Raw genomic sequence first — 21,536 nt, 5'->3', positions numbered from 1 at the left:
TCTAACAACTCTAACATCTACAAACATAGCCTATATAGCCTACTTGCACTCAGATAAAAACATGTCAAATTATTTTTTTAAATCAGTTAAAGTAGGTGGCCCTGACATGAAAATATGTGGGAACCCCTGCATCGTCGCAAACAAGCAGTAAAATCACAACAGGAAGCTGAAAAACAGCAATATCGATTGTTGACGTGAACGCGCATTACAGGCCATATGTTTCACAAAACGGAAGAAAAGGATTAGTTTCGTCCTCCGAGGAAATTCATCATCCGCCCCTTCCGCTGCTGTCTTCCACCTCAATCTTCTTATTAAATACCCCAAACAACTGATTCTTTTTTAGGCTATTAGTTAGCCTACTTTGTATTAGCCAACTTATTTATTTGTACTTTGGCTACAATGGGGATAGTGTTTCATTAAAGGAAACATCAATCAGAACAGGCCTAAAATGTAACCTCTGCTGTTTTAAAAAAACAACACTATGTTTAGAAAGCTGTAACGTTGTTGTAATTATTTTAAGTGTCTGAAATATATTAAAATCAACTGTTATAATGTGTGGCAACTATGCGGAGGCTCTTTATTGTATAGCGCAGGCCAACAAAAGAAATCATAAAGGGGGTGAAGTCAGGACTAACAGTTTCTTAATTATCACGCCGTTTGTTTTGCTGTAGTCCTATGACACGGGGACGTCATCCTAGCAGTGCAGAGAGGTATGGGGGGAGGGGGGGGGGGGCAAATCGGGGTGTTGTGGGGGAAATAGCAGCAGCTTTAGGGCAAAAGTGCACTGACGTGTGAAATTACAGCCCATGGTGCTACATATTGTACCAGAAGCTCACTCCCCAAAAAAAGCAGAAATAAAAAGATGTATCGTCCTCAAACTTGTCCAAAGGGCAGCTGGACGCAACACGGAGTCCTGTGTCATGAAGTCCACAAATCCTTTAAATAACATATTATTATTATTATTATTATTATTATTATTATTATTATTATTATTATTATTATTATTATTATTATTATTGTATTTCCACAAATACTTACATTGTAGTAAATGAATACATCACGTTGGATGACTTTATCAAAACACTCCCCACTGTACACAAACACTGTTGATATCATCGGTGCTTATGAATGCAAACAAATAGGCCTATATATTATGCTGGAAAAGCTGCAGCTACTTTGGCTAAACAGCAGTCAGTTATGCAGAAGTTAATGTAGGCTATAACCTCATGCTATTATGGTCTTTTATTGGGTGTTTTTTTCTTTGTTTCCTTTCGGATTGAGGTCTACCGGAAGAGATTAAGAGCGCATAATACAGCTACTGTAGGTTTACCTCCAACCTTTGACCCGGCCAGCTCCAGCAGCATCAGCCTACCTGCCTGCCTGCCTGCCTGCCTGCCTGCATTAGCACAGCGGGCTGTGTAACCTACTGTATGAGCGCCATCTACAGAGCGATGCTGCACACAGGCGAGGAGTTGGTGAAAATGATGGTGGTGATGATGATGATGATGATGATGGCCTACTGACTGACTCTCCCTCTGCAGGCTGCGAGCTCACCTTGCACACATCCTGACCACACACGGATAAGTGCAGTCAAGACATGAAGCACAGCAGCTTTTTTAGTAGCGGAACATTGGTTTTGCATCATCATGCTCAACTCAGAAGATGCAAAGACTTCTTTATTAAAGAGTGTTTGTTATTGATTTATGAACAGGGCGCTAAAAAAAAAGAATGCAATGAGAGAAAAAAAAACACATTTTCCAAAGAGATTTTATTTTTTTTTCATGAAAAAAAAACTAAGCTGTGATATTTGAGGCTTTACACTTTCCACCAGAGGCTCACTTACTGGGCCGCCATATGCGTTTGCAAAAATAAGCCTATAGTTCAATTTCATTATTATTTAAACTGTAAAAAAATTGGGAGAATTTCAAATTAAGATTGTTTAAAATATCTTGTTTAGGCTCTTCAATATCACTTTAAAAATGTAGTGCCAACAATAAAAAATCTTCCCATGTGGGTCCCAGTCTCATCATTGTGTTTCTAATGGGAGTCTTTCATATAAGAAATATTTGAGAAGCGTATGCTTTAAACAACATACACCAGGCTGACAGTTCTTTACCTCTCTTCTACCCCCTGCCTTTAATTTCCTTGATTCTTCACCCCAAAGCCTCATCATTTCCCATTTCGTCTCCCTCCCCTTCCTGGCTGTCGGATGCAGGGACCTCCTCGTTTGAGCTGCAGGTTTTTATGTGGGCGAATCACAAAGTGTTGGAATCTATTGCCTTTGTCTGACAAGTCATCCATCTCTATGCGAGGGGATCTGTGGGATGGAGGTAGTAGGGGGGGGGGGTGGGTGATCTGTGGGACTGCAGCTTTTAGAAACAGACACACAAGGAGAGGGGCTTCATTCTCAGCCCAAAGCTTCGCTCAGGCACAGCCCATTCTGGAGGAGAGGGGGACGCACTGCTCTGTACTTCGCCGTGTCCATGTTGTTGTCATCTCCGCCCCTATCTGATTAAACTACAGAGCCCGCCTGTGCTCCACGCCGTCAGAGGAGAGGGATTTTCCGGCCGCAGATTCCCGATCGGACCCGTGGAGACTCAGTTATACTCTATTTGTTTTCCTCATGATGTCCTTTAAACACAAACAGTGACCCGGTTTGAGTCAATGTTACTGCGACTAGTGCGCTCTGCACACGCGTGGGTCATGCTCTGCACCTGACAGCCCTTCTGCAAGACTTTTGAGTTTAGACTTGAACAGGAGGAAAACTTAGCATCGCCCCAAGAAGTTGTCCACTGCTGCGGACTCTTCGCACACGGACTGTTGTACACCAAATTATATAGGCTATCCTTGTTTTTTTTTTTTACCGCTTCAAAGCTCCATCACCGAGGCGAAACGGCGACCTCAGTCGATTACCTTTCTTTCCTTTGCTATCCCATGGATATTCACTGCAAAGCGGACCCCTTCTCGGCGATGCACCGTGAGTATACTGAATTAGTTTATATTTCTGTGCTGTGACTTTAATTCCTGCAAGATCGAAGATGTTTGTAATGACTGCGGTCTAATTTATAAAACATCCAGTTAGATATGTTTAAAGGTTCTTTGTTATAGCCTATATATATATTTCATTTTAAGTCCATTAAGGTTCGTTGTTTGCCAATGTATCCCTACTGTACTTAAGATGAACATAGCTCTCAAATATTAAACATGTAAGTAGCCTATCTTTAGTAATTTTTCCAAAACCCTTGGAAAAAATTGGAAAAGTTTTACCAGAATAGTAGCCTAAATTAGAAATAGATTAATAGCCTACGTTCATTTTTGGTAATAATAAAAATGAGAATTAGAGGCAGAGGAACCATGATAAGTGGCTGCTAAATGTTTTAAAACAGGAACATGTCTGGCTTATTTTTAAGAGCACGTGGTCACTGAGGAGTTTTGTTTTTATTTAGTTTATTTGTTGTGTAAAGCTTTATTGACTCAGAGGTTAATCAAAATGAAAAAAATGTGGGCTGGTTTAAGTTGCATTTACTAATAAGAGACAGAGAGACGAAATAGAAACTCCCGAATTTAAATACAAAGCTTTTATTACCTGTGAAATGACAGTTCGAGAGAGAGAGACAAGGACACGCTGTGTGTAAATGAATAAACGTGTCACTTTATTTATCTCTCACTTTATTCAGGAATTAAACTGACGCAGCTGCTCTAACTGTTTTCTTCATGTTTTCTTCTCCATACGATATGGGTAAAGAAGACCCGGACTGCTTGTAAATTATTTATTCCTCCTCATTCGCACCATCCGCGTTTGTAATATGAGTTATCAAAGCTCATTTTAATTATTTACAACAATTGTGCCAGGGAAATTAAACAGGTTGAAACATAATATCTGCGACATGTGTTAGGCTACAGTGGAGGAGGTGCTCTTGGAAAATATTGCCTATTACCAATGTATAAGGAGAAAGGAGTTTACTTTTTTTTGTGGTATCAAAAAGAGCCAGTGAGGTATATTTCTATATATTTTTCAAATTGAACGTGCTTTGTTTTATTTAGTTTTTATATGTTTTGTCTTTGAAAGCAACACAACCCCACCTGAATTTTACTCTTTGGCTGCTTCAATTTCAACCATTATTACTGTTAACTATTAGGCCCATTATTACTACTATTATTATTATGGTTATTTTTATTTAAAACCCCACTACTGTTTAAAGAAATTTCAGAATTCATGCAGCAACAAAGACTGAAAATTAAAATGTTCGTGCGTGCGTGCGTGTGTGTGTGTGTGTGTGTGTGTGTGTTTATGTAAACATGCACATTATACTGTGTGTATGTTAATGTGATTCAACCTTTTACGCTAAAACTGAAACAAGAAAACAAAGAAAAGAAAGCGAAATGAATCCACATGAAGAGACGGCGTGTCTTCTGCAGGTATGTAATGTTATGCTCCCCTGTGCTGCTGTTGTGTCCCACGCAGGGCACGGCGGTGTGAACCAGCTCGGCGGGGTGTTTGTGAACGGCAGACCCCTCCCGGACGTGGTGAGGCAGCGGATCGTGGAGCTGGCCCACCAGGGCGTCCGGCCCTGCGACATCTCCAGACAGCTACGGGTCAGTCACGGCTGTGTCAGCAAAATCCTCGGCAGGTAAAAGAGGGGATCCACTAGCAACAGAGCCCTATGTGTGTCAAACATCAATCTTCTATAGCTCGTAGCTATATGCGCACCCAGCTCTATTTCAGCCTCAGTCATCGGTTATATAGGCAGGCCATTTTTTTAAATTCTTTCTTTTTGCTTGAACACAGCAGTTCTGCGTCCGAGATTTTCTATCCATCACCTGCAGCCTTGCAAGAGAAAAGCATCATAATCATGAAATAAATTTTCGGAGGAGAGTTAACAGCTAAGCATTAAGGATAAAAAATATATCGGAGGAATATGAGGCTGTATTAATATTATAGGAGACAGGTGATAAAGAAAGTGTATAAAGTAGCATGAGATCACTTGAAAACTGACTTTTCAGGTCTACAGACACATGGTGGAATATTACTAGCAGATTAAGAAAAACAACACAGTCTACGGTCATTATAAACTCACCTTTAAGTTTCATAATCCTTTGGGGAAAAAAATACCATAAATACACACGTTACGTTCCTATATTTTTCCATCAGTGTAAAAGCTACTTTAACCCCGAAAAATTAGGTCTACATTATTTTACTTCAGAGCACAAATGCTGTGAGATAATATTTTGAAATATATTTTTTTCAGCTATCAGAAGGCATTTCAGAGGTATTTCATTTCACACACACTGAATGTTTGTCACCAACATTTACCAATAGGTCATGGTGGCATGTCGTGCATGCTAAGCTCATGGGAACTGGAAATGAGGTCTAAAATGTGCTTTTTACAGCTAAACTGTTCTTTGTTCTGTCCGTCTCACTGCTTATATTGTGTGATTTTAATTACACTGCTTTTCGTTGAAAATCCGCTCTGTTCACCTTCCAGCTGACACTCAATTAGGCCCATATAACAGCACACTTCCACACCAATTAATAGATTAAAGCCGCCATCATATTTGTAGGTTTTTTTTAATTATTTATTTTTGCCCAATATAACTGCAGAAGTTCGGCGGAGATTTATTTCCACACAAACGATATTTAAGCCACCTTCCCATCAATCAGACTGGATTATTGAATTACTGTAAGGAGGGATCCATTCAGGAACATTCACTCTGTCCCCATGCAGGTACTACGAAACCGGCAGTATTAAACCCGGAGTCATTGGTGGCTCCAAACCAAAGGTTGCAACTCCGAAAGTGGTGGATAAAATTGCTGACTATAAGCGCCAGAATCCAACCATGTTCGCTTGGGAGATAAGGGACCGACTACTGGCTGAGGGCGTCTGCGACAACGACACTGTCCCCAGCGTTTCATCCATCAACAGGTAGGTGGAAATAATTTCGTTGTATCATTAAAAGTAGGCCTATGTCGAATCGTCCCAATGTGCGTAAATTCTCTCTGAAACAGAGCTTGGTTGTGTATTTCTAAATTTGTGTGTGTGCAAATGTGCATACACGTAAGAGAAAATGTTCGAGTGAGCCAAATACAAAAAGAAAATCCGATGAGAAACAAGGGGGAAAACCCCCATGCGTAAATGTGATAAATCAGCTCTGAAATAAGCAGATCGCTATTTCATTTTCACATACAAGGCTGAACTATAGTCAGTCCCAGCCGAGCCTATCCGTTGGTGGTCTCACAAGTGCAATTCAATCTCCTGTGCGGCCCTCCACAACACAGCCAGCACGGGAGCTGAGGATGGGGCCACGAAGAATCACATCTGTCTCGATAAAAACCGATCAATACCGCGTAACCAGATCCAGAGGCGGAGGGAAATACCCAACAAAGTCGTTCAATACGCGGACCACACTGCAACAGAGGCGGCAGCAGCCTCTTTATTGCCAACCAATTGCTCTGTTTTCCAACACCAAGGTGAATGTGGAGCGACAACAGATCACACATTTAGTCTTGGACAATTCTAAATAATGTAGGCCTATATTATAAATTATTCCGGTTTTAATCACACATTATAATAATTATATTATTATATTATAATAATATAAATTATTATTATAATATTAATAATTGTTATTTGTTTTAATTACAGTGGAATGAATCTAGAAAAGTATAGACCCTAGAAAATCCCTGTCCTAAAGCAGTGTTGATTTAGGGGTAAATGGACTTTAAAAGAGTTTCTGTTCCACTGAAGCAGCTAAAGCAGCAGACACCCTACACCTTCACCTTACCACATGAAGCGGGACAGCAGTGGACAAAGTATCTTTAGACAGAGGACTCCGGTGAAAAGCCCCAGTGCATGTGTGCAAAGTGAAAAAAAAGCCCCATAGTGCCTGCGAGTGATGAACTTTGGTTAGGAGGCACTGTTCCAGAGAGCTGGTCATCAGCATTACATTTTAATGAGCTGAAGAGAGTCTCATAACACATCCAGCTAAATGCAGGAGATGGGTGAATCTTTACCAAAAAATAGAGAGAGAGAAAAAAAATATAAAATCAGATATGGAAATTATGGTTTCAACAGGTCTTTTGATGCCGTTCTCTGTTTTCACCTGTTGTTCCTAAAACCAAAAGGAAATTTATTTAAGGGTGTGTGGAGGCAATGTTTTATGTGTTACTAGAAAACATTTCTGACCATCTACTTGGTTTGAGCTGTGTGGAACAGCACTATCAGGAGAAACGTTGTCCTTTGAAACAAAATTGGCCTGCACATTAATAATTAACATCAGAGTGTGTGGCAATGTACAAAACTGCATTTTTTGTTTTTAAAACATTCACAAAACTTTACAAATTACAACATAAAAGTCAGGTAGTTCCTCTCTTGAATTGTATTCCCCAAAATGTATGTTAGCGTTTAAGAAAGGTTAGTTGATTTTTATTTTACAGCATATTTAAAAAAAAAAAAATGCACATGAGTATTTTGAAATCTAACCTTAACTTGAGTAATAGTTTACTCTAATGTTCACATTACAGGCTATTTTGAATGTGTAAGGTTGTCTTTGTTTCTCACTGTTGTTCTTAAGGGGAGGATTGGGAAATATGTGGAGGAGGGAGAAAGTGAGGAAGAGAAGTATAAGAGGCAGGCCGGGGGAGAGAAAGACACAGTGGACCTCTGGTGGTCACTGCGGTTAAGGGGATGACCTCTGCTCTAAAGAGGATGTCCTGGCTTTAAACACATTTTTCCTGCATGAATTATTAAAGATTACACAGAGACTGGGTTGCACCTTGTTTTGTTGCCGCAGAAAGGAGTTTCTCCCCGCTGCAACATGCCCAGTAGACAGAGGCATAACCATCAGGTCCTAAGCGGCTTTCAATCATATTGATCCACATTTTAATCTTTGTTTGGGGATTTTTTTTTTTTTTACAACACCCAAACACCAAAGTCATTAATTCACCCATCCAAATTGCTTATTCAATATCAACAACATAGACTTGAAACAAAGTCCTTGAATTTATGAGGCTCCCTCGAGTCATGAGGTCAGATAACTGTTGTGGTGAGATGTTAGAAATTCAAATAAAATATTGATGTGTGTTTTCTGGAGGAGGCTAGCCTTTGTTGCCCTGCCTGAAGGAGAGAGTATGGAGGACACATGAGATAGCAAGGGGAATGAAAAGAGCATGATGTACATTTTCGCCCCCAAGGAAGTTAACCCCATAGCCGCCTTGATTCAGAATTGATAGCTCATTGCTGGATACTGCATGCATGTGAATGTCGTTCGCCTCATCTGCAGTCTGTTAAAGTCTGTTTTTGTCACACCTCTCGAGTAAGATGGCTTCCATGTGGGATTTCTGTCTGTACACAATGCTGCCTGTTATTCAATGATCTCACATTCATCTGTCAATCAAAAGATTACCATAGTCATGGTTTAATGTAATGGGATCATGTCCCATAAGAGCTAAAGCTGAGCTTGTGTAAAACCCACTGTACCTTTCCAAAAATCCTCAATTTTACAAATGTAACATTATTTCTAAGGCCTCATATTTTTGTCATCTTTAAAGTTTTCAGATTATTGTGATGCTTTCTTTTATTTTATGCTTATTTATTTCAAAGTGAACCACAGATTAAAATACATCGATGTGGCAGTGGTCTCTGGTTGGGCCAATAAGACACTATTGCTTTCCTGTCACATATAATTTATAGATCACCATTTGCATTTGCTGTTCCTCTCCGCCATTCGTCGTCAACTTTTCTATCCCGGAGTCCCAATCAATAGCTCTGATTCTCAGTGAGCCTGGAGAATTCCTGTTTGCTACAATGAGCAACAAAAAGACCAAAAACTACAACAGACACCGGAGAAGTGACAGAGAATACAGGGAGGAATAAAGAAATTATATAGAGAAGAGTGAAGATAGAAAAAAGGAAAGAAAGAGAAGAGGGGTTTTAAAGACAGGCACTGTAAAGTACAGTAAAACGGAGAGCACATTGGACAGTGGAGTAGAAATGAGAAAAGGGGATGAGGTTGGGAGGGAGAGGAGTGAAAGATCAAGTTTGAGAAATGGAGAGAGTAAAGGGAGAGCGAGGAGAAAAGAGGGAGTGGGGAGCAGGAGAGGGAGATTATTAGAGTTGGCCAGGTAGAGCCAGTGAAGCTGATCATTGAGGTGAATTGATGTGATTTCATGCTTTGTTTGCAAGATCATTCAGACCAAAGTGCAATGAAGACTTTCCCGCCACATCACATCTTACTGGTATGGGGACTTTATCATATTTCTAACCTCAGAATCCAGCTAGATTGAATCCACAATCTCAGGGGGCAGCCCCTATTCAGCCTCACACAGGAGCAGAGAGATTGCCCCTAAAGCCCTGAGATTGGCTATTTGTGACAGGGGCCTGAATATCAGGATACAAGCGCCCCAAACGATGGAGCACTTGTACATGCACAGGCGTAAGTGGACGTGATGTGCCGTGTTTAAGTGTCCCGGGGCGGCCGGGCTGGTGTGAAATCTCCATGCTCTGGAAACAGTATTGATTGATCCGTGTCTGTTGTTCACTTTACCAGGATTATCCGCACCAAAGTCCAGCAGCAATTCCACCCGTCCCCTGACGGATCTGTTACACCGCTCTCCACGCCCGGCCACACCATAGGTAAGCGTGAATAAGGCTACACGCAGATTACAGCACAGTCAAATGAGCTGAACAGGGCTGCTGAAACAGAAGGAAAACACCTAAACATGAACACTTACATGCATTTTTACATATACATGCACCTGAATAAACACACTTAGTTTACCAACACACTAACTCAGCTTTTTTCCATCAGTGCCCAGCACCGCCTCGCCCCCTGTGACCAGCGCCTCCAACGATCCCGTAGGATCCTACTCCATCAACGGCATTCTGGGTATCCCCCGCTCCAACGGCGAGAAGAGGAAACGAGACGATGGTAAGGGAGACACAAGATCCCTTTGTTTTCCATCCTTTTGCAGTAATTCTCTCCATCAATCGTCTCCTACTTTTTTCTCTGTGTGTGAAGAAGATGGCATTTATGACAGCGCTGCAGCCAAGTGTGTTTCTGTGTGCTGTCTCCAGTGACTTGTTATGTTGTATATCAGGCAGGGTGAGTGTTGAGAGAGAGTTGCGATTCAATCAGCTTTTTGATGCCCTGCGTTTTACCATACGCCTACAGAGCTGCATCTCAATTTTAAACCATGTTCAGACGTACTGTAGATATCCCATATAGCTGTCATACAACTCTAATCCCCCTTGGCAAGGCATCAGGGCTGCTGCTCCTCTGTAACTTAACAAAAGGCAGAAAGAGAAGCTCTGTTGTGAATCTTGGCCTTGATACTATCAGTTACATACCAGTCATTTAATATTCTGCACTGTTAAGATGCATAGATGCATTTTTTACTGAATTATATTTTATTCTGAACAGCATTAAAACAATCAAAAATGAAATATTTTGGTAAGACTGTATACTACACTACCAGGGAAAGAAAATAGACCTAGATATGTTCAAAGATTAAATGGAAGCCTATACGGTCCAAGACAGAATTTCACATTCCTAGGCAAGGCAATAGAGTGGACACACACGGCCTGAGGGCTAATAGATTATCGGTTTTGCAAACAATTGGCTTTTTTAATGCCTATGAATTAACATGTCCCCGGTGGAGGCCCGAACAGGTGTAGGAACAGACCGGTGGAGGCAGGGAGGGGGCTGCGCGTGTGCCTGTGTGTGTGTGTGTGTGTGTGTGTGTGTGTGTGTGTGTGTGTGTGTGTGTGTGTGTGTGTGTGTGTGTGTGTGTGTGTGTGTGTGTGTGTGTGTGTGTGTGTGTGATTATGTGGTACTGCTTTGAGGTGGCTGATGGGATGAAATGGTTGAAAATGATCTCAAAGAGCACTCATCAAAACAGGCCACTTCCTTCTTTTATGTTTCTGTCTCTTTAGTTCTCTGGAGTGGCAACCACTTGGATGGAAGGAAAATAGGACATTGTAAGTTGAAGTTAGACAACCTTCTCTTTTGCTTTGGTCAATCAGATCACACTATTTTCCTCTCAATTACTGTTTTTGCTCTTCCAGGGTTACGAGTTTATGGGGACGGGGAGATTTTTCCAATAAATAATCTCCTGAGAAATTAAAATGAATTAAGCTAAAGTGACTGTGGAAAATCATGTTTTCCATGTAATGGCATGCAGTTCAATATACAGTAATGTACAGGCTAGCTTATTTAGAACCTTTAGGTAAAGATAGCTGTAGCCTTTCAACAACAATATGCAGTTTATTGTAAACTAAAAAATAAGTTTTTAATAATTCTGAACTTGGCATTTCCCCTTAATTTGTCAAGAGATCCACTGCAGCCCTTGTGATTAGTTATTTATGTTAATTTTCAATTACCCACATTTTTCTTGTTGTTATTTTACAAAAAAGCTGCTAGTGGCCCATCTAGCAAAAAGTTACCTGCTAAAATGTTAACATAACTCAGTAAATACATAAATGTGTAAATTGATAAGTAAATACACTAAAAGATGGGGAGACCTAGTGCAGCAAGGAGTTTTATTTGGTTTAGAATATTCAACAAATGACTCACTGGACTTTGTTGCATGTCTGTAAACCAATCAAAGATTTTAAGCTTGATTGTGTTAACTTGTCCATGGTGAACATGAAAAAAAGCATTGCACGGTCCTTGTACCGCTGGTGTTTTGATGCTGGTGACATGTGATCCCAGTGTGGCTGAAGTCAGCGTTTGCCCTTTGAGGAAGAAAAAGGTCCCCATTACTGGAGGGCTGTAGAGATAATGTAGTGTGACACGCGTTATGTACACTGGGTCCCCGTAAGACGAGCTTCAGGGACATAGGCGCCATAAGAGCCATTAATCTGTCCTTGTCATGTGTTATTGCAAATTAAAAGTAGCATGTTACACTGGACGGCTTCGAGTGAAGATGGGAGAAGGTGAAAGAGAGATAGAGGAGCAGCGGAATGAGAGAAAAAAAACGGGCTTTTACGAGCTGAGGAGGGAAGAAGGAGGTCCTGGCAGCCTCAATGAGAGCTGAGCAAGAATTAGTTTTAGGATTTGTGCATGCATATATACACACCTATGCATGGAAATGTTTGTTATGTGTGTCTGTTTGTAACTCCGTGGCTTCAGATGCTCCTCACACAGTGAGCATAGTGACATTTAAAAGAATTTGCAATTCTGCAGAGAAAAGCTATTAATTCACAAATTAACATCTCCCCCCTCCCTCCCTCCCTCTATCTTGGATGTGCAAGCTATCGAAAAGACAAAAGAAATAGCCTTAAGGGGGGAAAAGAGAGAGTCTCAGTCCTATCTGTGGAGAGATTGGTTTGCATGTCTGCAAGCAGCGATACCAATTATGCCAGTGCTGGGAGAATGCGTGTCAGTGCACCCCCTCCTTGCCCCCCCCCCCCTACTCCCACCACCATCACCACCACCACCCCAGCCCGAATCTATCCATTGCCAGATTTATTTGTGTATCTCATTACAGGAAATGGAATGTTGTTCCTGCCAAATGCATTAATAGTGAAGTAGGGAAATTAGCCTGTTGTACAGCATGCTCTCAGTCATTTAAACCTATGGTGGAAGTAAAAGCCAAGAAAAGACAGAGAGGGTTGGGTGACAACTGCTGTCAAATTTGTATTACAGTGCTAAAGCTTGGGCTTTCCAGTCATTTCTCGAAGATGATTTTGAACAATTTTTTATTTTCTGAGACATACCTCCTCCAATTTTTTAAAGGAGATTGAGTTGAGCTGCAGCTTTATGTAAATTCAGTGTTTTACTAGTCTAGCACACAATGACAGGTTACTCCTGACCTTGCTGCTGTATGCAGGCAGGTTGATGTGACCTAACTGTATGTTTCTCTCATCGCTGGTTAACCACGTCCTGGATGGAGCCAAGCGGAGCTCTGGGGAGGACAGACAGGGAGCTACAGTGATAAATTAGATGAAGAAAGCAAAGGTCATAACTTGTGATTGTAGCGTGGGTGTGGGATGAGTGTAGAAGGAGCTGATGAGAGTGTGAGCGTGGAGAAAAAAATATGGCCCTGCAGGTTGTTCATTCTTGACATAAAAAAAACAATCAACCCAGCAGCCAGAGTCATATCCACCTTGTTCAATAGCATAAGGAAAAACTGAATACAGTCACTGTTTTGATTTGTTCAAATTTGATATTTGTCCCTTTTGGAGATTGTCCAGTGTGTATCTTTTAACACATATGACCCATTTGTGGAGTTTGAATCAGTTAGTTTATGGATTTGAACCCCAGCTCACACTGGTTGGCTAGTCAAGCCAGTCCATGACAATGAGTCAATAGAGGATCACTTTAGAAAATAAATGCATCCAGAGCGAGACAGAAATAAATGGAATCATGAGCACCATGATGGCCCTGATGGGGTGTGTGTGTGAGAGAAAAGCCCAGGTTTGAGAGGGGCCACAGAGCGTAACATAGAGACAAGAAGCTGTTAGGGCCCCGAAAGTAGAGGAGGAAACAAAAGGGTCTACATTGCATTTCTTCCCCTCGTTCTCTGCTTTCTCTGTCGTTCTTTCTCTTCAACATTTTATCTCTCCTCTTATCGTCCCCCTCTTCTTTCCCGAGTCTTGCAGGTTAACCCTTTGCATTCAGCTACGTGGCTGCGTTAGCATGAGACCCAATGTACAGTTGTAAACAATATACAATGAGATCCATCACAAAAAAATATAAGGAGAGGGAATTCACTCAATGAAGAGGAATCATGTCAGAGAAAAGTCAATTACGGGCAGCGATGCCGAGAATTAATGGAGCGATGCATTACTCAGCTTGAGGAGGGAGAAAAGGCAAGAGAAAAGTGGGGATACGTTAATTGCATTTCCACAAATACTCGCCACACAGGGTGGCAACGCTAAACGGCAGACTGGTCCAGAGGAGGGTAGACATGAAAGCAGATGAGGACAAAGAAAAACAAGAGATGGGAATGAAGTCATGCTAAAAAAGGAAACGTATCTCTTCTATCAAGTCATTTTTGTCAAGGGGAATACATTATAATGTGATTAACTTATTTCCAATGCAAACCAAGTAGTTTCATTTTCCTAGTTTGTGGTGCAGCAATCTGCTTTACACTTGTCTTTGCTTACAGTTAAAGACCGACTCTCTCTCCCACCTGATCTACAGCCACCCTCTTAATTATGTTATAAACTCACAAACTGTATCCAAATAGTTTTACTTATTTATTATAAACTTTCTGCTTTGGCCCGGATCTACGACTTTAAATGAAAGTAAATAAAATAACTAGAGTGCTTCAAAAATACTATCGACGCAGCCTCAGTGATGGCAGTGAGGGTAAATATCAAATAAGCATCACTGTGCCTGCTGACAGTCAGTACACTGGTTGGTGGTGCTAAATCGAATTAATAAAGCTCTTAAACACGCCACAACATAACAGGATCTTAACAGCCATGGCAGTGTTGCTGCCTCTCTCCCTCTCTCTCCCCCACCCCACCTCTCCTTTCCGCTTCAGAGGTTTCATAAATATAGCTAGCTTACAGGGAAGGAGTGTTCACCCTCTGGGTATACCAGTTTGTTTGTGCTCTCTTTTTTTTTTATCAAGCATAACTGCATTTTTTAAAACATCAACAAATTATATCACAATTTGCGATAGCATCATTTCACCTATCAGCAGAGGACTCGCAGCCTCTGATCTAGGAAACCCTGTGTCATTGATTTACGGAGAGAGCCAGGCAGTGTGCAGGAATTCATTTGCCTTTCCAACAAGCCCCTACCTCTGCTCTCCGCTGAGTTATCTTATCAGAGAGACAGGGGAGATGAAAGAAGGACATAAAGTGCCACCATGCCACCGCAGGACGTTAACATCCCCCTTAGAGACAAAGCAAAACACAACAGCTTTTGGTACCATTGTGGTCTGTCTCACAGTAGCTACTACCATTGGTTAACGCTGTATGTGTGTGTGTACAAATGGCTGAAATGAGTGTGAATATTAGTTAGAATTTTTTTTTTACAGTATTGTTAAACAAGTAGAGTGGCAATTTTGGGACATTGAGTTGGTACAAAGTCCACTTAAAATGTTTGAATAAATCATTGTGAAATATAAAACTTTTAGACACAGGGTCAAACACCGTCCGTCTTTTCAAGGTGATAAAACAAAGTATTTACCAGAAAGCACATTGCTTTAGGGTAGATGTGTGAATGTCACCATTGGAGAGTCTTGTTTTTATCTCGGTTTATCTCCTAACACTTTGGTGTTAAAACGAAGAGATGCAGTCAGCTGGTGATGTGGGAGTGATAAGAGAATACCTGCTGAGACACCCAAAGGGGTTGAAGAAACACTGAGAAAATGAAGCCAGTCAATGAGACACACACACACACACACACACACACACATAAACACACGCACACACACGGTCTGACAGTCGGGCTTCACACTCCACTTGACACGCTGACTGTCAAAGGATGAATCTGATTTATTGCAGCTATCTTGTGATGTATGTCAAACATGAACCTCTAATGGCAATTTCTGAAAATAAATTATTTAGTATTATTTCTATTTAAAGGCCAAATCAGAAATTCTTTGACCGCATACATTTGAAATATATTTACGTACATAACTGCAAATAGTGAAATCATGATTAAATTCAGGCCTGTTTTACTCCCATTTCTAAACCATTACTGGTGTAAACAAACCTCATAGTGTTGCTAATATAGATTTAGTTTTTTATTGTTAGTCCTTGTGTTAAAATGCCTGTCAATCAATTAGCGGGTTCCAAAATTGGGTTTTTAATTTAGCTAGTGATGCTTTTCTTTACGCTAAGATCACAGAAAGTGCACCGAAAAGTGTCCTATAATGGGAATCTATGTCGTTTTGCAGCCAGTTCAGAAGGCCTGATTAAGTGTGTGAGCGGTGCTGAGTATAAGCATGCTCCTCTACAGTGAATGACAAACACTATTGATCAAGCTTGCCTCTTTTCTCAGACCAGCTGATACGAGGTAATTAATTACTCCATTTTCTTCTGTACCACAAACAACAATTGAGTTTCTTACAGCAACACTAATGATGCAACCCCAACCCTTCACCCAAGGGAGCTGTTTGAAAATAAAGCATGTGCTAAAATATTCGGTTAACTGATGGTAGGAAAAACTGATTCCTTCATAAATGTTACACAAAGCTAAAGTCAATATATTTTAGCAGAGAAACACACATATACACACACACTCTCCCATCTACACGTACACACCCTCATACCCAATCACAGTCCTCTATTCCATTCTCTCCATGGATCTATTTCTTGGTGCGAGTCGGGTTCATCCTCTGGCCTCAACCATTGAAAAAAGGTCAAGCAGCCGAGCAGAATGGCAATAACGCCCCTGAAATGGTACCATCAGTGGAACATGATTGATCAATTGAATTCCATAGCACAGAAAAATGTGGGATTAAGTAGAGTATTATACGCACAATGAGTTGAGGCATGATGTTCATTCCAAGTTCATTTCGCCTCCCTCCTCTGCTGGCGGATCAGGCAATCAATAGCGGCCTTGCATATCATATATCACCGCTGGCTCGCCCAGGAGAGAACATAATCTGCTGCAAATTTAGAATGACAGATTTGTATGCGAGCTAAAGCCCTCATCCGCTGTTGGTGGCGGAGTATAAGGAGGAAGGGAGGGTGGCGGGAGGCAGGCAGTGGAGTGGAGGTTCCTGGGATGCTGGCTGGAGGTTTTAGTTGCAGATTTTTTTCTTTTCTTTCAGTGTTCAGGACTTGATGAGTGAGCAGAGGGAGAGCTGCAGCGGTAGCGGTGGGCTCCCTGGCCAAGTTGATAGGGTCAGAGATCAGGGGAACGACGGAAGCATAGGCTCATTTGTTTATATAGAGTGCGACCGAGTGAGGAAATGCATACGCTTGCCCTCGATGCCCCGTCCTCATTCGGCCCTGAGTACCGTCCCCACTCCATTCTGTTTTCCCGAAGACAGGCAATATGTGGGGGATGGAGGGAGAGAAAGAGAGACAGAGACAGAGAGAGGGAAGGGTAATATGTTCAGGAGGAAAATAGTACGGTTAAATAATGGCCCTCCATTTCCTGCTGGCAGAATGAGAGGCTCTGTATGTAATCGTCAGCCCTACTTTCTCCTCCTGAAATACACGCTCTCCCTTACAAGTATATATTTGCACTGAAGGTAATCCATCAATTACCATAGACCTATCACATGATGACCGTGCTGATGGTGGCCACGAGGAGAGGTGGGGGGAGGCAGAGAGCTGCCTGACTGAGTGTATGTGTGTTGAGAGGAAGATAGGGAGACAGTGAAGAACAGAGAGGGAGATAAAAGGCAGACATGCTGGTGGGTCTCCCTGAATTTACTGCTGCTCCTCATGCTATCACTCTCACACCCGTCGAGATCAAACAAACAAAAAAATATTCTTATGCTTATGTCACATTGCTAGCCTGCTAGAATAGGTAAATCAGGTAAAAAAAAGACTGGAGCTATGCCCTGATGCAGAATGTTGTCCTCCCCTTCCCTTCTTCCTCTCCCTCTTTCTTTAGATGGCTCAGATGGCTCAGGCCCGGGCAGCGACTCTCAGGGCAGCGTGGAGAGTTTAAGGAAGCACCTGCGAGCAGATGCCTTCACCCAGCAGCAGCTGGAGGCCCTGGACCGTGTGTTTGAACGTCCTTCTTACCCTGATGTCTTCCCCACTTCAGAACACATCAAACCTGAACAGGTTGGCCATACAGATTTCTTTCTACACATTGACATTTACAGCCCTGCACCGACCTCCTGGTTTCTTTCTTCTCTTTTAGTTGTAGTAAAATAATTTACATAGATTTTGTTTTACATTTTAGAGAGAATAAACTGGTACACATACTGACACAAGTGACAAAAAGCTCTAAACAACTTCTTGCTCAAAGCAACCTACAAGCCTTCAGCCTATTACAACAAATAACCTTTATTTACATTCATTAGACTGTTAAACAACAAGAGACTATTAATTTTTCCATTGGAACTCTATGTGGTTGCCCATGCAGCCTTAGCAGTGCCCTAATTGAGTTCATTTTCATCTCTGCGCGATCGCGAAGAATTACAGCGGCGATAAATCAGAGGGACAGCCCCTCAGCCTGCTATACAGCCCTTAATGCAGCTAATTACCAAAGTGATTTCTACGGCAAGATCAATACCAAAACGAATTGGAAATGACTTGCAATCACAAAGAGTGGAGGAGAAGGTATTAAAAAGGCGAGAGAAAGGTGGAGGAGGGGTGAGAAAAACGGCATCAGAATGGTCCAGAAAAATCACTTTTAATTTAATGTAATATTAATCAGGCCGCTTTCCACTCTTTCTGTGCACCTCCTTTTTTCTCCCTGTTTCCAACACCCCCTCCTTTTCTTAAACTGGTGAAAAGGTGGGATATTAGGCTATTAGGGGCTTGTCTGGTGTCTGCGTCAGGGCATTAAAAAGCCATTTTGAAGAGGCCAGGCTGAATAGGCCTCATCCCTCCCACACTTCTGGCAGCCATGTGGTCAGGTCATTCAGGCCTCTCTGTGCTTGCCACTCGCCCTCCGCCCAGCCCTGCCCGGCCCTGCCCACAGCCCATCTGCATGACAAAATGGCTCTTGTGCCGCTGAGGCCCAGCGGAATAGAGAGGAACATCCAGCCTAGTGCCAGGGAACAGTTGTAAGCAGACAATTAGAGTTTATCTGGGATAGAGGCAGACAAGACTGGGGTCACTAGCTCACCCCTGTGGGACCCCTGTCCCATTGAGACAAACAGATGCACACACGCACTCCGACACAAACACTTGCAGACACAAAGGTGTGCAAACACACTTATCCTTTTCAAGAAGAAGAGTCAGGTCAGGAAGTGTCATCTCATTATCAAATAGGAGTCATACCACAGCTGCTAGCAGGGTCTTAACCTGAGATTAAAGTGAATAAAGACTTAGAGGCTTGTTGTTGGTTGATCCTTACATGAAGTTTTCTGTTGCAGTGCAGCAGAGTGTTGCAAAAATTGTAAAACATGAAAGATGGCTGCAGCTGCACAGTATGTTTTATCACAGTTGAAAAGATATTCAATGAAAACCCCCAATGTAAAGTTAAAAATACTACTAAAAGTATGAAAGGCGTAAAAAAATATACACACTATTTTATCATTTTATTAACCCCATTTTATGTGTTCATCCTAGAGGCAAAACAACATTTTGAGGTTGTACTCCCCTTAAAAAAACCACACCACATGTCTCTCCTGTAACAAAGCCCTGAATGTCTTCTCCCTTGACTGGTCACAGGGATGACTGCAGTGGAGCACAAAGAGCCAGCTGACACCCCGTCCTTTCACTCCTCTCCCAATCCCTCTCTCATCCCTCTCTCCCTTTCTGCCTTCTCCTCAGACAAGCCCTAATGCATGCATACATCATAGGTCTTGTTAAAGCATGGGGAGCGGGGTTGGGACACCTTGGCAAGGCCGGGGGGGGGTGGGGGGACAGAACATACAGGAAATATTCAGAAGAAAACACAGTAAGCGGATCACAGACAGCTTCCTCAGTACACTAGGGGTTTCCTTCAGACATATTTCATATATAACTGGAAAAGCTGCTCTAAATCTCGCACCAAAAGTGGGCTTGCATGCAGTGCATGAGCGATATTACCCAGATCATGGCACAATCTCGTGGAATGTGAAATTATTTCATGTAAAATTGTGTATAAAATTGTGTGAATTGCTCTTTTTGATTGCCACCTTTACTCACACGTGCATTCCGCCACTGACATATTTTTGCATTTTTTATTTGTCTACAGGCGAATGAGTACTCACTCCCATCCCTGAACGCAGGCCTGGATGATGTGAAGCCGAGCCTTTCCACCAGCGCCAGCTCCGACCTCGCCTCCAGTGTCTCCCAGAGCTACTCTGTTGTGACAGGTACAATCTGACTCACGCTACATTGATCCCTAAAAGAATACACACAGCCGCAGCAGGTCGAAAACATCTGCAGCAAGGTGGTCGACTCAGTACTGAGAACACAAACATAGTGTATCTAGCTCTGCTGCAACATCTTTCCATATTGTTTCATGGCCTCTTCCTAACTGCTCTCTAAAAGTTTTTTAGTAACACCAAGCATATCGTATCCCATTTTCTAAATTCCCATCCGCCCCCTCTCACCAGTGAATCTGACACACCGTTTTCCAAATTGATCTTCATCCTCATCCTCCTGATACAAAGCAAATCAGTCTAATCAATCAATCCCATAATCACCAGAGGTCACATATATACACTACACATACGTATATGCACACTATAGCAGCTGTTAAAGATGGGAGCAGCTGACAAAGAAGACCATACTGCACCTGAATTTACTGAATATCCCTTATGCTGTCATTTTACACCCAGATTACACTTTATGACACTTAATAATACTAATTGATAATACTGATAATCATAAGTCAGTTGTTTGTGCCTTCACTTCTAAGCAGTTTTTCTTGTGGATTAAAGTATTAAAATGTAAAACTCCACTGATTTAAATTAACTTTTTAAAACATTCTTTGATCAACTTTGACAGAGCATTGTAAAAAATCATCTGGATATTGTGTCTTCATCGAGTAATCAAGATTTTGACTGTCGCTTCCTGATGGCGGGCACATTTTCCAGCAATATTAAATTATTATCACCAGATGAAAAAGCTCTCTTGAGCCACTTTTTGAGGCACTGTGTATTTATTTCTGAGGGACAGCGCGAGGTGATATATCATCTGAGCCCATTAAATCCTACAGGCCTTTCACACGCTGCTCCTAACTGGCTATTGTGTTAGCCCAGATTGGCCCGCTAACAGATTGACTGGGAGCATTTCTCATAAGAGACAGCTGCTGTTCTCGCCGCGACACGACGTTGTCATCAAAGGCTATGATAGCCTGTTGATTGACAGCGGCTGGAATAGCACCGTGGCTGCCTGGCTGCCTCATGCTGTGGAGAGAGAGACCCAGATGAGACAGTGAAAGAAACACTGATAGTACAGGTTTTTTCCAACTGCTGCTGTTTTCAATAGTAACTTCCACTGAGAACCAACAGGTAATGGCAGGTGCAGTGTATTGAATATCTCGTAATATTAACTATCTGTATCATGTTACCCACACTTACCCACCCTGTATTGCACTATGGCTTCTTTTGCTCTGCTGTCGAGGTTGATGGCCGCCTGGTTAATTGAAATGTTGTTTCAATGTGGCTGCTGAGGTTCTTTCCCAGGAGAGGTTAGGTTTACTGATGGCCACACTGACTCCAGGGTAATATGCCAGTCTTTTAATAAAACACCCATAATTATGCAGTGGGCATCAAAGTCAATGAGTCCACTGTGTGTGTGTGTGTGTGTGTGTGTGTGTGTGTGTGTGTGTGTGTGTGTGTGTGTGTGTGTGTGTGTGTGTGTGTGAGAGAGAGAGAGAGAGAGAGAGAGGGAGAGAGAGAGAGAGAGAAAGAGAGAGAGAGAGAGTAAGTAAAGGACAGCATGATTGAAAACTGCAGTGGCCCTTCTCAAATGATCCCTACAGTCCAGCACGGACCCAGACACAGAGCT

The 21,536-nt window shown here is 42.0% G+C and overlaps 1 protein-coding gene across 23 annotated transcripts in view; it reads left to right on the top strand.

Moving 5' to 3' along the window:
- The first annotated feature begins 2,354 nt into the window (after nt 1-2,354).
- Nucleotides 2,355-21,536, top strand: part of pax2a (paired box 2a) — a 28,853-nt gene continuing 9,671 nt past the window's right edge. For 4 of the 23 annotated variants that reach the window (XM_039784548.1, XM_039784551.1, XM_039784538.1 and 1 more), the window contains exons 1-9: nt 2,355-2,977; nt 4,454-4,631; nt 5,250-5,270; nt 5,727-5,924; nt 9,547-9,632; nt 9,808-9,927; nt 10,932-10,976; nt 17,530-17,705; nt 19,774-19,894. In XM_039784548.1, the coding sequence (XP_039640482.1) occupies nt 2,935-2,977; nt 4,454-4,631; nt 5,250-5,270; nt 5,727-5,924; nt 9,547-9,632; nt 9,808-9,927; nt 10,932-10,976; nt 17,530-17,705; nt 19,774-19,894 (988 nt within the window). In that variant the 5' untranslated portion in view covers nt 2,355-2,934. Of the gene's footprint in view, nt 2,978-4,453; nt 4,632-5,249; nt 5,271-5,726; nt 5,925-9,546; nt 9,633-9,807; nt 9,928-10,931; nt 10,977-17,529; nt 17,706-19,773; nt 19,895-21,536 lie in introns of those variants that run through there. The other 19 variants (XM_039784549.1, XM_039784553.1, XM_039784540.1 and 16 more) reach the window with 7 other exon arrangements.

This window comes from Perca fluviatilis, chromosome 19, assembly GCF_010015445.1.
Source record: "Perca fluviatilis chromosome 19, GENO_Pfluv_1.0, whole genome shotgun sequence".
NCBI classification, from domain to species: Eukaryota; Metazoa; Chordata; class Actinopteri; order Perciformes; family Percidae; genus Perca; species Perca fluviatilis.
The sequence above is the reverse complement of the archived record's forward strand: the minus strand, read 5'-3'. Positions and strand labels throughout refer to the sequence as shown.